The following is a 17,098-nucleotide window of genomic DNA, read 5'->3' as shown; positions in this document are numbered from 1 at the left end:
ATGGAAAACTCTTGCTGTTGTCCATTAACTGTTGACCTCATATTTTATTTAAACAAGCAACTTTACCAATAATGGTTACCATGGCAAAGTCCAGCCAACTCTGTCCAAATATTGAGCAAATTAACCCTTGAAGAAACTGCGTGAACGTATTTTTTAAACTCTGAGAGACTTCCTCTGGTATCCATGTATTTATTCCAGAGCACCGATATATATATATATATATATATATATATATGTGTGTGTATATAAAACATTACTTAAGAAAGATTTGAGGAGTCGGAATGATCAAATAAAAAGCCTGAACACGTGTTTCTTTAGTCCCACAGTGAGCATGTTTCCTGCAGCTACAATAAATATGAAATTGTATAATATCATATAACTCACAGCCTTTACAGTATGCTTTTCTTTAAGCCTTTAGTGTTATGTCAGTTAGAGGCTGCAGACCACGTTGGATGATGAGTTAATTTATAAAGGACCAATGGGAATACTTTTTCACCCACCTCCCCCATGTGACACTAGTCAGTAAGGCTTTAAACATAGGGGGATAATATTCAACTACTGGTGCAAAATGTGTGTTAACTAGATGGTTCGTCCTGGCACATATTACAGAGAGTGGAAAGAAAATCCCCCCAAAAAAACCATGTTCCATCTCTGCGATAAGTTTGAGATCCTTTAAAAAAAAAAATTAAAAACACTTTGAGAGTGTGTCGGGGGAAAAAGCTGCCCTCTTACCAGCTGTTCCTTTGGAAGGTTGGATGTAGATGAAGAGATGCTGTTGTTGTTGTTTTTCTTCATGTTATATCTGAGCGTATACAAACCAGCTCAGTGCTGATGAAGCTGATTAGAAAGTATGCAGCGTGCATTCATCTTATCTCAAATCCCACCTTTAAAGGACGGCTCTAGGGTTCTCGATGCCCAGCCCTGTGAGTAAACAGGACCTATCAGGAACCTGCTACTGTAAATTCAAAATGCACTGTGTCGATTTTAATTCTCTCCGTGTTCAACCAGCAAGTACAGTCTGTTGTTTTCTTTGACAACTGCTTCCTGCTTCAATAAGTAATCTTTTATGACTTTAGAAGATCCCCAACTTAGAAACCTGTCTTTTCCTGATGAAGCAGGGTTAATGACAAGCGTCCCTAAACATGCGTTACAGGGTGCAAAGCCAGATGAAAGATGGTCTGCAGATTGATGACAGAGTGTTAATCAATGTGATTATTCACTCCCTTTCTGTCCATTAGCTTCAAAGCCTTGTACCAGGACCTGGGCCAGACCATTCGTGCAGCCAACGAAACTGAAGACCTCAGATGGTGGAGGAACACCCACGGACCGGGCATGAGCATGAACTGGCCCCAGTTTGAGGTGTGAAAACACAAACTCTGTTCACCCTGTCGCGTATGAATTATTTTGTTTTGCTTTGTTTTTTTCTGTGCAGTCATCTACATCTGTGTGTGTGTTATCCGTGCTGTGGGAACATAAATCTGTTGAAACGGTCACATTCAACAGGACTTGACCTCAGTTTGGTTAAATACTCATTATGTAAATATTGTAAATCATTAACTTTGAGTTTGAGGACTCCATTTAAAGTTGAGGAAATGATTCTTTTAGGGGTTGTTAAAGGACATTGTAGTGATTTGCATTGAATTCCCGAGGAGATGGAAACATGACTCTGTGTGTTTTAGGGGACGGACTGAATATTAAGCAGGGTTCCAGTGAAAGCCTCATTTTGTGACTGAAAGCTCTGAGTGGGGTTAGGAATGTCTAACACACACACACACACACACACACACACACACATACAAACACACAGATTAGTTTCTAGTGGAATGGAACTTGCAGACAGTCCTGCAGACAGGACCAATAAATACAAATATTTACATATGGAAAAACACAAACAACAGTGCAAATGATTGTTGTGCAGGAATTCAGATTAGAGTCTCAGGATTCTGTAGTCTGCTTAGCATATGTGACAAAATTGTTTTTGTTTTTTTTTTGTTTTTGTTTTTTTTAATGAAACTACCGTTTCATGTAAATTCTTTTTCAAAAAACAAGAATAACCTAAAGGAAACTTTCTGAGTTTTTGTTTAATTTGCACAGCCAGGGTTACATGTCCAAAATTTTCTCCATGGTCCTGGGGTTTTGGTGTGAATTAAAGAAACTACATACACTGTGTTTTCCAGGCATGTTGTTTTTCCCTTGGGATACTGTAATATTCTGCATACGTCCATAATAGTTACATTGTAAGAAAGGTATATTAGCGTATTCTACAATACCCTAATTATAGAATATGATTCTTATCATACAAAGGAGAACCATTGTATTTTAGTGGAAATGAAACAGTTACTCATTATTCCTTTCTTTTAAAAATAGAGTATACACCAATAAGACATAAAATTGTGTGGGTCCTTTTTTTTTTTTTCTGCCAAAGTAGCCCTGAAGGCGAGCAGTGGTATCTGCACCAAGATGTTAGTAACAGATTCTGTTGTCCTGTAAGTTTTGAGGTTAGCCTCCATGGATCGTATAGTTTTGTCCAGCACATCCCACAGATCACCAATGGGACTGAGATCTGGGGAATTTGGAGGCCAAGTAAACACCTTAAACTCATTGTTGTGCTTCTCAAACCATTCCTGACCCATTTTTGCTTTGTGGCAGAGTGCAGTATCCTGCTGAAAGAAGCCATCGGGGAATATTGTTTCCATAAAAGGCTGTAGATGCTTTGCAGCAATGCTTAGGTAGGTGGTACAAAGTAACATCCTTATGGATGGCAGGACCCAAGGTTTCCCAGCAGAACATTGTCCAAAGCATCACACTGCCTCTGCCAGCTTGCCAGCTTGCCTTCTTCACATACTGAATCCTGGTGCCAGGTGTTTCTCAGAACGAACATTAACTTTTGTGTCTTGGATTAGACCATATAGGCCGACCTCCCCTCCCCACAAGTCCGGTCATACATCCATCCACCACTGTTTCTTTCTTGGACCACTTTTGATGGATACTAACCCCTGCAGACTGAGAACACACCATAAGAGCTGCAGTTTTGGAGACGCTGACCCAGTCATCTAGCCATCACAATTTAGTCCTTCTCAAACTCACTCAAATTCTTGTCCATTTTTCTTCTAACACTCAACTTTGAGGAAAAAATATTCACTTGTTCCCTAAAGTATCCCACCCACTAACAGGTGCCATGGTAAAGAGATAACCACTGTGATTCACTTCACCTGTCTTTGCTTGTAATGTTTTGTCTGATCGAGCACTTCATCTGTATGATGAAGTGCTCGCCAAGTTTGGTTTCAAGAAGTCTTTTTATCTCACTGTTTAAAACACAAAAGAGAGAAACAGTGACTTCTTACATGTCTCCAGAATGTTACATATTGCGTACCTTCCCCATCCTCTTTGCTGTCTGCTCCTGAGTCACAGTCAGGGTCAGTCATTGTGAATGTTGTACTGTCCTATGCGTGGTTCGGCAGAGCCTCTTCTTACATTATCTGGATTCTTGCCTCTCATCCTCCACCTTTATTTCTGGCAGCCGCACACTGCCCCGCTATGTTTACTGTTCCAGACCTGGAGCTTTGAATTTCAAATTATAGAAAAGACTCTACATGTAACATGCGAACAACAGAGTTACTTAAAGTCTGACAGAAGATTTTTGGATGATCTCAAATCCATTTGTTTGATCAAACATACTTTAGCTTTTCTCTGAAGTATGTTTTTTGTTTTGGTTAATAAAACCTGAAGCATCGTTACTGCTTTAGTAGAGACGTTCGAGTGGTAGCACACAGCTGAAGATGGTTTAGTCTGAGAGCTGCCAGAGCTGGTAATTATAAAGTACATCGGCTGTGCTGCTTGACATCTGCTGGACGTCTGTCTGTCCTGGTGGAGGGATCTCTCCACTTTCCTTATATAGATTTGTTTTTCTCAGTTCCTGGGTTTTGCACACATGCACATTTTCAGCGTTATCAATGAGTCTGACCTTTGGATTCTGTATTTTAAGATTATTAGGTTAACATTATTGCAGTGATGACAAAGTAAACACTTTTTTTTAACCTTCCTCAGTTATTCTTTGCAAAAGTAAGCAAGTGGAAGATCCTGGCAGGGATAAGTGTCTTTTCTGTCCTCTGAGGAATCTCCTGGCATTCCCACAGTGCCGCTGACATGCAAACAGAGAGCCTTTGTCCCAACACACACACACATGTCTGAACTTGCGAGGACTTTCAGTTAACTACATTCATTCATAACTCCAAGCACGATTCCCCCACTGCGTAAAGATCAGGCAAGCAGGAGCTGTACGATGGCTTCACTTAATGGGAAACTTATACACAGCACTTGTCAAGAAGTCTAATTATATCTGTGGTATCTCACTGAACACACACCTCCTGTTGATCAAGGTTCCTCTGAAGACAGCAAATACTAACAAGTCTATCCCCAGCTGCCCATGCCTGCAAGCAGCACCCTGCTATTACAAGATGGTGCTTTAGGTCTGGGTGTGATCTAAAGATTGACAGGGCTTCATGTTGAAACGTATGAATTGTTGTTGTTTTGTTTTTTTTAAGAGTGCACTTTGTTCAGATTTGGTTTCACATTTAAAACTCTCAGGTGTTTTGTGTTGTGATTATTATATTTTCATATAGCTTTGTGTCTCTATGTAGTTTTCATTGTTCTTGCTCATTTATATTCGACTGTAAAAGTATAATATATAATTGTCTGTATTTTAAAACTTGGGTGATAAGTGTTAACAACATGACATAAACACTCTTCATATGGCTAATGAGGCACTTCTGGACTTCAAAGACAATCATTTTTCTAAATCTCGGCATCTTTAATATAAATATTTGTCAGTTTCAGCAGCTCTCTGATTCCCTTTGAGTTTTAGCACTGTGGGTTTGACAAAAGAAGAGATCTGAAGATAACGCCTTATGTTCTTTAGCAGTTTTTGAATTGAAACGGTCAACAATGTGCAACAATGACAAGTAGTACCATGTAATGTCAAAAATTAGCTGCATCTTGGGTAACGTTATCAGTGACACAAAGCACCGGTGCTGTTGTCATATCCTTCCACGGATTTTTAGCTGTTATTTGACACGCTTCTTACAGAATCTGACGAGAAACGCATTTTTGGATGAAGTCTTAACAAGTGTTGTAACACACAGCACTGCTGATCTCGTCTACGTCTTTGGTTTGACTTTGCAAAACCAAACCATTTGCATATCCGTGCATCCATAACACTGTAGTGTAGCACATTGTCTTTCATTTAAATCATCATCCTTTATTTAACTGAATGCAACAGCAGCATACTTTAAAGGCCTAGCTCTGGCTTTTGTTGACTCCCGTGGATGCATAGTGTGTTCATTAAACTTGTGTCACTTATGTCGACATAAACTGATAAAGAAACAAAGACAAAGACCTGAGTCAGTGTAAGCTTAAGTAAATGACTGTGTGTCTGTGTGCAGGAGTGGTCCCCAGAGGCAAGTCGCTCCATCAGCAAGAAGATGCACAGTGGAAACTCTGAGGAGAATGTGGTGACCCTCACCAACATCGTCTCCTCTGCTGGAGGTGATGTCCCACCGAGTCCCATTACCCTGGACACCAGCAGGTAGGAGGACACTGTGGACATGATGTTGGAGTTTATGTTATCATAAACGCCAACAATTTGGCTTTATGAAAACTATCCATGATACAGGAGACTTGGTTAAAAATCAAATGTGCAGGTTCTGATGGCCAAATACGATAATAGCAGCGGTAATATTTCTAAAATATGATTTTTGGGATGTGCTTTATATGTTGTGCTTTCAATTTTTTCCCCCAATATCTCCAAATCTCAACCACAGTTGCTTCAAGTTGCTTTATATTGTAAGTTAAAGACCCTTCAATAACATAGAAAAAAACCCAACAATCAGATGACCCCCGATGAGCAAGCACTTGGCAACAGTAGGAAGGAAAAACTCCGTTTGTAACAGTATGAAACCTCTGGCAAAACCAGGGACCAGTTAAGTAGTTCTTGGTTTTCATTTTTCTACCAAATAGCTGCAGATGCTAGGGTTGGGCTGTATCATACCATTCACGGTAATACCGGTGTAATTTTGGGCAACGATAGGAAAATGAAATATCGCGATAGAATATGGGTAAAACGCGCATGCACAGTGCCTTTGTTTACATACGCACATGGCGGCAACGCAGAATGAGAAGAGCGAAAGCGGATCGTTAAATGAAACGGATGAACCAGAATTGGTTTGTAAAAATGCTGCAACTTCAGTGGTGTGGCACTGGTTTGGCTTTCGTCCGTCAGATACACAACAAAGCACTATTTTTGGTAGAGCATGCTAGCATTACTGTGTTGTTTGGAAAATACGGCACACTTAAAATCAATCCTTTGATTTTTCTGAAAGTCGACAGTGCCCCTTATAATCCTGTGTGCCTTATATATGAATTCTGGTTGTGTTTACTGACCTCAAAACGATTATATGTACACGGCGCTCGAAAATCTGTCAGATGTTTCAGTACGACTTTGCTAAGCTACGAAGCCGCACCGCTTGATGGATTGTCGGAGCATTATGGCTATCGTAGGCAGGCGCCTCGCGGAGTGATACGTACTGTGCTTCAACATAATATTACCGTATTGTGTGTATAACCTCTTTTAAGTTTTGTGGATATTATACATGGTTATGCTGAGGATATGTCGGCCAATTTCAACTGGAAATGCCTTTTGGTTAAACTGTCAGCAAGGAATTTGCACTGTTACATTTTTATGTAACTTTAATGCACATACAAAAACAGCTGCTTGTTTAAGTGAAAATACATTGATGGGGTTTTTTGCACTAATAAAGTTGTGGAGTTGTAAAGTATTTTGTCTAGTGTCAATTATATTGCCAGTTATATCGTTATCGCAAATTTTTAAATGTATATCGTGATAAATATTTTTGGTCATATCGCCCTGCTCTAGCAGACACATTTCCACATCTGCCCTGTCTGCAGGAGTCCCCACATGAGAGGGATTGTAATCACTTCTGTGATCTGACCACATGTGCAGCGAAGTGCAAATTAAGTGTCTTAAATTTCATTTGGCATTTACCTTGCTACACGTGCTTGCAACTGGAACAAAATAACAATACAGTTTTTAGAGATTTTCCACCTGAGCATAAAGAGCTTGTGTTTGCTGTGCACATGCACATGAATACACAGCATCAATACATAACAAACACACTTCTTGATTATTTGTTGTTGTTTTTTTAAAAAAAGAAAATTTTAAAGAGAGAGCTGTGCTTGTTGGTTTTGTAAAGTTTTAAAATGGAATGTTGTGGGCTGTTGATTGCAGACTAAACACAAGACTGCAATTATGTCTCTCACAGGTGTGTGTGCGTGTGCGTGTCAGAGACGGAGGTAGAAGACAGCATGTGGTTTACTTTCCTTGTTACCTCGTAGTCACCCTGAGGAGTTAACATCCTGTACATAGATGACACTCTTAATTAGTAGCTAGAACATTGTGTGTGTGTGCGTGTGCGTGCATACACGTGTATCGCTCATGTTGCGAGGACATAAATGTGTTTTTTTTTAAAAATACAGTCACATAGTGGGGACACGCAACCCTGACCTCACCCACCGTTTGGGGACAGGTCAACAGTGAATGCTTGGCATTGGAAATTCATTTAAGTTGGTGTGATGTCTCAAAGGTGGAAACATGACGGTGTGAATGTCACAGGACAGCCATGTTTCTTTAAAAGAATTGCAAACCTGCTCATCTTTATGTACTCCATAATGGGTTTGTTTGGTTTTTTTTGGGGTTTTTTCGAAAAAGAGAGAAAAGAAAAATCAATATCAGTGCTACAAATCTAGTTGGACTACAGTACCACATATATGTATATGTGGTCATATAATAATTTTGTTGGTTTTTTTTTAGTTTTTTTTTTTAAATTGGTGTCTTGAGACAAGCATAAAGAGATTTTTTTTTAAATTAACAGGGAAGGCTCCTAACCACTATGCTTTGAGCTCTGTTCTTTCCAGTGTAGCTGCTATTGCTGCTGTCATTTGAAGGGATGTAGTACAGGCAACAAAGAGGGAAGTAAGAGTCACAATTTTTTTTATTTATTTTTAGCCATCCTTCCCACTTTCTAATAATAACACTGGTGTAATGTCCATTTGGTAAGCTGAGACATCACTGGACTAGATAGTTGGGTATTCTACAAGTCTATATGTGTGTGTGGGCGTGTGTGTTTCTATAACATGCATACATTTTACATCTGTATGTGGTGCTTTCCAAGCTCAGACTTCTGTGAGCCTGACATTTCCATGCGCTACTCTTCCCTGTATATCTGTGATGATAAAAGCAGTGTTTCCCAGGAGATGCCGTGCAGCTGAACACCTCAATTCAGTCATGTGATGTAAGCCAGGAAAATGGGAAAACTCAAAATGGGAAAATTTGCCTATTACCAACTTATGTCTGTGGAAATGTTCATGTTATTTTTGGCAAATGGAAAAGTTCAAACTTGACTTTTTACGCCTCTATCCCTCTTCTCTCACAGGGTGAAAGATTATTCATCAGACTGGTCAGATGATGAAAGTCCAAAGAAGGTGGCGGTAAATGGCGTCGGGGAGGAGGAAGAAGAGCAGGTAGAGGGAGTGCGAGTCAAAGCACTCTATGATTACACGGGCCAGGAAGCCGATGAGCTCAGCTTTAAAGCAGGTATTAACCCCTACTAATGCTTTTTAGTTGGAAGGCATCACAGAGAAGAGTGCTGGGCAGGTTTTTCTGCCTGTGATGCCTCATCTTAAGAACGACATACATACTCGTGTCAAACATGTTGTTCCAGACAACATGTTTGACACTGATCCTCAAATGCAGTAAGAGTGTAATGCAGAGTGGTGCATAAACACACACACATTACATCTTACTTTTTTTGAACTGATAAAACTAATGCATGAATGACTCCATCTAAGTTTCCACAGAAAGAAGTATACATGCATAGGAAAGTTTACTTCTCTGAGCATAAGAGGGTAGATTTGTGCTACTCTCTTCCATGTTTCTGTGGCTTCAGTTGGATCGTCATTACAAAAGTTGTATGTACAAAGCTTGCTGAAAGCACTCACATATCTCTGGATACTGGAAATGAAAACATTCAGGCTTTTGTTTGTTTGTGTTTTTTTTTTTTAAATTAGACTTAATGACCCCCACAGGAATGCTTTTATTTTGTAGAACAATTAACTTTTCCAGCTTTCACGTGAAAATAAAACGCTCAGCTTTTTGCCTACATGCATCTAAATATTATCAGTGCATTACTGTAGCTTTTCAGTGACTAATCTGATTGTAATTGTAAGGTCTGGTAAGCTGAGTAAAGCCAAATGCCCAAAAAAGAAACGACTAATGTAAATGAAGAGGAAATAAAATAATGAATATAAAAATATTGAGTTGATAGTTAATGGATGTGTGCTTCTGTTTGTTTGATTTTTTTTAAGTTAATTGATTTGAAAGGAATATTTCAGGGTCAGTCACGCAGTGACGCAGGAAGTGGTCGAAAAATATCACCAGACCAGTTGGCAAGTAAAAGGTGCTTGTTGTTGCTAGATGAAACTAGCTGTAAAAAGGCATACAGTGCTACAGCAAAAATCTCCTTGTCATTTCTTTGGCCGGTAGCAGGTTGCTGCTGTCATTAGTCATTTGTATGGGAGATGCCAACCACTCTTCCTAGCAGCTATGAAACTGAAGAGTGTGCTGCTAACTGTGAATGGAGAACATTCACCTTCAAAGTTCTGCCTTTTCCAAACATGTAGTTTCAGCAGTAAAGCCCAACTTTTACTTTGAAGGGAAATGTTTTCTGCCAACCTGCCTACTCGTTGGCAGATACATTTTTCCTTAGTGACCAGAAGTTGTCGGAGGGGTTGCAACTGCTCTCTAGGTCAATTTGACTGAGGCTACCTGTGTGTTCCGTGTATCCTCAGGGTTTGAACATTAATTATTTTTATATTTAAAGCAACTCCACAGAAAATGTTTGGGAGAAAGCCTCACAGCGGGGGTGTAACAAATCTTGCTGCGTCCCTCCTCCTCTTTACACTCCTCGCAGTCAAGAGGAAAGAAGCTGCTGTATACCAGACAAATGGTACTCCGTTTAGTATAGAGGATAAATAATGGACATAATCAAAAGAAAGAAGGGGACGGACAAAAAGACCCCCAAAATTAATATGTAGGTATATAATATATCTCCAAAATTTGAACATGAATTCATTGGAAAATTCCTAAACTTAAAAGAAAATTGTGTACTGCAAGTTGACATTGAATAAGAAACATAAGAAATTTACAAATCTGTAAAGCACATCTGCAAATATTTGGAGGACAAACACAAAAAGTTTCTTTTCTTTCTTTTTTTCTTCTTCTTCTTTTTTTTTTTGTTGGTCTTTTCCAGTGGCAAAAAAAACCCACATTCTGCTGCAGGTGCAGAAATGAGAAAAATTGAGATGAAGCTTAACATGTTGTTAAACATAACAGAGGTTTAAAGCTGCTGTGGTGTATAGTAACTCTCACCAAGCTAATGGGACTTGATGGGACCACTGAGCTTAACCCAGCTCAGCTCAGCTGTGTAGGGAGGTTTTTATTTCCATGAAAGATTCGTCCCCGACTTTTGGGGGAGTCAGAGCCAGCCTGTTTGTATCGCACAAGCGAACTTCCAAGAGCTTTTTACTGAACATATTACAACATAAAGTGAAAAAATACACAAAACCTTTAAATTCCATTAGAAGGCACAATTACAGAAAATTGATGTGCTGGGGAAAGATCCTGCATTACTGCACTTCTATAAGTCCTGTACTGTAGATCAGAATCTCAAGCACAGCTGTGGAAACAGGAGATTTTACCTTCCTGTTTTTAACTTGTTTTAAACAGGAGGCCAAAGTCCTGCGTTTTGCTTGTATTTTGCAGGCGTATCCAGTCAGTATCCAATTATTCATTTAAATGAATGTGACTAAAGCCAAACTGACTCTCATCCTTCCAGGGGAGGAGCTACTGAAGCTGGGAGAAGAGGACGAGCAGGGTTGGTGTAAAGGACAGCTGAGCAATGGCCAGATTGGCCTCTACCCCGCCAACTACGTGCAGGTCATTGCGTCCTGATGGCGCCCCCTCTATGGCCACCCAATAGCAACGTTGCAATCAAGATACCAGGACTAATTAAAAGGTGTTAGTGCTGAACAGTAGACCCACCTTTTTTGAAAACAGCCTGGGTTGTTGTTTTTTTTTTTGTTGCTGACTGTAAAAAGTAAAAAAAAAAAAAAATGTAAGCATGTTTTTGTAAATTCAACCAGTGCAAAAGTTTCCTTATTCGTGATGGATTGTTCAATCAACAAGACGTCAGCGGCACAGTCGATTGGTAGAAGCTTTAGCTTCAGGCAGAGAAGCATCCAGAGGCCTGCCAAACAAACTGTAAACATGCATGTTTGTTCTGTCATATCTTTGTTTTCTAAAGGGATGTTTTATTGTTTAGTCCAAAAAGAATAAGACTGGGTGGAGATGAGGTGAGCAGCAGCCATTACAGCTGGCTCACTCACAAGATTTCAGTGTCGGTTTTGAGTTTTCTTGGATCCAGCATCCAGGGGCCATCACCAGGAACTCCACAGCTTTCTCTGCTCAGCTGTGGTGACTGCTGCTGTTTCAAATGGAAAAAACACTGACTGTGCCTTAGTCGATAAGGTCTGAAATATACAGCGCCACCCTACTGTCTGACTGAATTGCACCCTGGTAACAGCTGTCTGCTGTATAATGGGCTCATGGCCTCCTTCTAAACACGGAAAAAACCTTTAAAACTTCGGGTACATTACAGTAAATTTAATTATGCAGGCAGCACTTGATTGGCTTTCATTTAGCTTGATATTTGTGGGCTTTGGTTACTTTTTAGACACTTTTTTTATGTGACAGCTGTTTTGTTTTTTTTTGTTTGTTTTTTTTCATATTAAGTCACGCGAGTTTGCAGATAAGCAGTTGCTTCCCCCCCCCTCCCCCCCTCATAATTAATCATTAGACAGATCAAAGCAGTAACGTCGACTGTTACCTCTGTGTCTTTTTAATCTATACATGTTTTTTTGTTGCTACTCTGATTTGCTATGCTGGGATCACAATGCAAAATCATCTCAGACATCTAAAAACAAAAAAAAGTAATAAGTTAATTTTTTTTTTTTTATTATTATGTCAGGTTTGGGGGTTTTTCATGTTTAAATTTGTGTCTTACATACAAGGAAGTCTCTTCTTTCCCTGTTAATCTTATCCCTGCTACAGCTAACCCACATAGATGCTAAAATAGAAGATATTAGATCTACTACATTGGTCTGTGGATTCTTTCTTTTTCTTTCCATAATTGTAACATATACATATACAGTACTTACAGGGAGAAGCAACAATAAAAAGCTTTCTACAGCTGAATGTTTCACAGAACATCTTTTGTGCTCATCAAAAGGGTAAATGCTCATATTATAGCTTAAAGCTCCCAAATATCAGAACTCCAGTATCTCAGAGTATTGCATTTCTTATTATCACCGGCACAAGGATGGTAAGCCACAGAAGGTCATTGCTGAGAAGGCTGGCTGTTTGGAGTGCTGTGTCAAATCATGTTAATGGGAAACTGAGTGGAAGGGAACAGTGTAGGAAAAGAAAACTGGGATGAAATGCCAGTTTTGGGAAGATTTCCCATTTTCATAAGTTGGTTCTTCAGCAGCACATACTGCTGAACCTCTTGTTGCTTTGGCTGGAAACATGCAAATACAATTCAGCACAGGGAAGCATCAGCTCGTGTCTTCATACATCTTATACAATGAAACTAGAACACAAACTGCTGTCCCTGTTGTCATGACAACACTAAGCTTTGCATGTAAAATCCTGCAAACCGGTCTGCGTGTATGACTTAAAAAAATACTCTTTTGATCTGAAACTTCTGCTTTACCCTTTACGGCCACTGGAGCATTATGTGGTTCCCTTCATGGATGATGTTTTCATTGTTTAATGCAGTCACCTGGAGCCCCAGACAAACCTTCCAGAGCAGAGTTATCAGGAATAATCACCAGTAATTAGGTAAAAAAAAAATCTAATTCTACGCTTCATGAAATACACTTTATTCACCAGTCTCTAAACATCAAAGCAACCTTAAAATTACAGGCATTCAAAATCTACAGGAAAATGAATTCCACAAAGGCACAGACAGTAGTCAGCAACAGCCTTGTTAAAGGTTATATTAATAAAGGCTAAAGCTAATCTTTGCTACAATATAATCTTCTGGCATTGAAAAGTTGGTGAACACTTGATCACATCAACCAGAAACAAATGCATGAGCAGAAACAGTCCTTGCCACACAAGCTGGAGTGTCGCCCTTACGACAGGCCTCGCTTCTTGGCAGTCAGACTGCGATGCCCTCCTCTCATTCAGTGAAGCTGCAGCAGGACAGTGCCAGATAAGTGCACATAAACACATCAAAGATCCAAAACCTGGACATAAATGTGGAAAATTAAAAAAAATACATCCTGTGTAACCCATTTTCATTTCTAACCTGTCAAAAATGCCATGATAAAAGAAGTGTTCAAATTAAATTCAAAGTATATTTAGGAGTACTGTAATGATGTCTTTTTTCTGTGGCTCAGTTGAAGATGAAACATAAGTAGGATGCTGTAGAGTAGGGATGGGGGAACTCCAGCTTCAAGGCCCTGTGTCCTGCAGGTTTTAGATGTCCTTGATCCAACACAGCTAATTTAAATGGCTAAATTAACTCTTCAACATGTCTTGCAGTTCTCCAGAGACCTGGTAATGAACTAATCATTTGATTCAGGTGTGTTGACCCACAGTGATATCTAAAACCCGTAGGACATCGGCCCTTGAGTTCCTAACCCCTGCTGTACAGCATCCTGCAATGACTCATGACTGTTGTTGAGCTGGCTGTCAAATACACTCGGTGCTCACTCACTCACTACACCTGTTCAGCTGTTTAACACAAATATGTAATCAGTCAACCACATGTGACATGGCTGTGGGAGTGGGTTAACACTGAGGTGGGGTGGTTATAGCGCCATTGCTTTACGGCAAATAGGTCCTGGGCTCCATTTAAGTACTACACTTATGTGTAGGTTAGTGATTTTACTTTGGTTGTCTGTGCGAATGATAGACTTCCTTCCTGAAACAGATTGGCAAACTTGACAGGCTGTATCCCCATTACAGTTGGGATAGTTTTTTAGCCGAGCTGGAAGCAGAAGAGAGTGGGCACTTGGACCAACATCTCTGAAGATGTTTCCAGAGCCTTGTTCAATCAATGCCACAATTAATTAAGGCTGAAGGCAAAAGGGGTTCCAACTTGGTACTCAAATGTACTATCCTCACGAATACAGCAGGGACCTATTTTTATTTGCTTTTAACAAAGTTTTGCACTTTGTTGGCAGGTTTCACTTCTTGCCAGTCGGACTGCAAAGCACTTGATGCAGTGCTAGTGAAGTGGCTTGTGAGTGGTAAACTGGCACATCTTCAAAGGTCTCTGTGAAATGGCTTGTTGCCCTCTCCCTCTCTCTCTCCTCTTTAGAAGCAGAAGGATCAGCTCCAACAGTTGACACTGGATGTCAACTGTTGGAGGATGAGCAAGGATGAGCCTCTCTCTGCTGCGTCACAGCAGTCAGCTTCTGCAGAGGCACGAGGAAGCTTCTGTGTCAGTAAACATTCATCTGAGTAATGCCTAGTACTGAAAGGTTACAAATAAACAGATTTTTACTTTAAACTACATGTAATAAATTTTATTCTTGGGCACCAGTGACCGACATTTCATGTATGGCTCTTGCTGTAGGCATAATGAGTGATAAACCAGTGGGTTAGGCCACAGAGGACATGTTTATCTTTGGTCTTCATTCACTCACATTCAATTCAAATCTATTTATACAGCACCAAATCACAACAGTCACTTCAAGGTGCTTTATATTGTAAGGTTAACAACCCTACAATAAAAAAAACAAACAACCCAACAATCATACCACCCATTATGAGAAAGCACTTTGGCGAAAGTGGGAAGGAAAAACTCCCTTTTATCAGGAAGAAACCTCCGACAGAACCAGGTTCAAGGAGGGGCAGTCATCTGTCACAAACAACTGAGGGTAGGGGAAGAGAGACAGGACAAAAGACCCACTGTGGAAATGCAGTGTGGTGTAGATAAAGACACAAAGCATGTTTCTGAGTCTTTTGGAATGTGCAGGCTTCTTCAGCTGTGACTGTGTGTTAAACACAAAACACATAAGAGCTGTAACTTATTTGGTCTTAAAAAGGGACTCTGTCTGAGGCAAGGATATGAAAATCTGCACACATTTTTATTAAATCAACAAATTTTATCTGTACAGCAAAATCAAATCTCACAATGATAGATGTTACATTTTCATAATACATGGCATATTCCAAGAAGAACAAAACTGCACAGCGATGAAATTTGTCCACATGGAGACTTCCGTACAAAACTGGTTTTGATAGCGGTTTTTAGTTTTCTGTCAAATCTCTTATTCAACATCTGACTTCAGACACACACAGAAACAAAAAGGTTGTTGAGAAACGCTCAAAGCAGCGATCTGTTGTCTCCTGCCAAAAGATATTTTCCCCATTTCTCAGAGTGTGTTCACTTTTTGTTAATGAGCAGAAATCTTGTGCATTTGTTGCACAATATTCATCTTTGTGACTGCTTTTATATCACTCATGGGAAATAATTCACCACAAAAAGCTGCAAAGGATTTGTTTAAAAACAAATTTGGTTAATGTTGAAAAATATTTTCAGAAATTAATAAATGAGGCTATGTAGATGTGACTTACATCAGATAAAGTGCAAAAGTTAACATTTGTTACCGTTTTTAAGAAGAAAAAGGCTAAATGTTTGGATCTTTTCATGTTATTTAACTGCAAAGCAATGATTTGCATGACTCAAATAAAAAAAAAAGACTCAATGATTCATAGTCACGGATTTTGATGTAATGTCAACATTATTTAGCTTTGATTGAGCTCTTTAATGCAAAATCTACATTAGGAGAACTACATAAAACTCTCACGCTGCTCATCAGTTGTCGTTTGGGTGGAAAAGTTACTGGACGTCTCCTTTACCTGGTAGGAATGACCCAGTTCTGAGGTTCTATGATGCAAAGGACACACCCACTGCAGCCATGACTAATACACTTTTAAATCACTACTACTTTTAAATGTATCAGTTTTAGACAGTGCTGGTTCATGTTTTAAGTTTAAGACATGACCCAGCACCGGAAACCACTGTGGTTTTGATAGACTGTAGATAAAAGATGGCCTCAAAGGGAAGCCCATGTGGAAACATTCTTTGTAGATATAGTTTTTTTTTTAGACCAATACCAATTCTGATATTGTCCATTTAAAAGTCTGATATTCCGATATACCTGCTGATATTTTTCTTTCTGATAAACAAAGCATAAACAAATTTCCCTAACATTTGCTGCATGTAGTTTATTTATTTACTTGTTTACACTCCCAACTCTTCTCAGGCCAGCAGGTTGTTGTGTTTGTGGTGCTCCAAACACATGCTGTCAACACCAAAGTTGCAGAGTGCCCTCTGGTGGACAAACTACAGAATGTCAACACTCAAAAGACTCACTAGTTCAGGGGTGGGCAATCTCAGTCCACGAGGGCCGGTGTCCCTGCAGGTTTTAGATCTCACCTTGAGTCAACACAGCTGAATCACATGATTTGTTCGTTACCAGGCCTCTGGAGAACTTCAGGACATGTTGGGGAGGTCATTTAGCCATTTAAATCAGCTGTGTTGGTTCGAGGACACATCTAAAACCTGCAGGGACACCGGCCCTTGTGGACTGAGATTGCCCACCCCTGCACTAGTTAAATGGTTGAAGGGTTTCTCTCCTGTTGGTACTTTACATTTAATTTATCGAGCATTATAAGTGCCAATACCAATACATCGGTAAATAGTTAATATTGACTGATATTATCAGTTAATATTAGCTCTAATACTTTGCTAATAGTCCACAGGGGATGACGTCTCATGATGTCTGGTTTCAAATTGCCAAGACGATGAGGATGTTTAAAATACTCCAGTCGAAACAGGATTTTACAAAACGAAGGGCAACATCCATCTTTAGTGGTTTTAATGGAAGT

General features: G+C 39.6%; 1 protein-coding gene across 5 annotated transcripts in view; it reads left to right on the top strand.

Annotated features, from left to right (window-relative positions):
• The window catches only part of pacsin3 (protein kinase C and casein kinase substrate in neurons 3), a 37,538-nt gene extending 26,278 nt beyond the window's left edge, over positions 1 to 11,260 (top strand). For all 5 annotated transcript variants that reach the window (XM_085178324.1, XM_085178156.1, XM_085178236.1 and 2 more), the window contains 4 exons: positions 1,239 to 1,359; positions 5,442 to 5,584; positions 8,508 to 8,668; positions 10,968 to 11,260. In XM_085178324.1, the coding sequence (XP_085034450.1) occupies positions 1,239 to 1,359; positions 5,442 to 5,584; positions 8,508 to 8,668; positions 10,968 to 11,083 (541 nt within the window). In that variant the 3' untranslated portion in view covers positions 11,084 to 11,260. The remainder of the gene's footprint in view (positions 1 to 1,238; positions 1,360 to 5,441; positions 5,585 to 8,507; positions 8,669 to 10,967) is intronic.
• Positions 11,261 to 17,098: the final 5,838 nt, after the last annotated feature.

The sequence above is a fragment of the Neolamprologus multifasciatus genome, chromosome 1 (assembly GCF_963576455.1).
Source record: "Neolamprologus multifasciatus chromosome 1, fNeoMul1.2, whole genome shotgun sequence".
Lineage (NCBI taxonomy): Eukaryota > Metazoa > Chordata > Actinopteri > Cichliformes > Cichlidae > Neolamprologus > Neolamprologus multifasciatus.
Note: the sequence above shows the minus strand (reverse complement) of the source record. Positions and strands in the feature narration are given on the sequence as shown.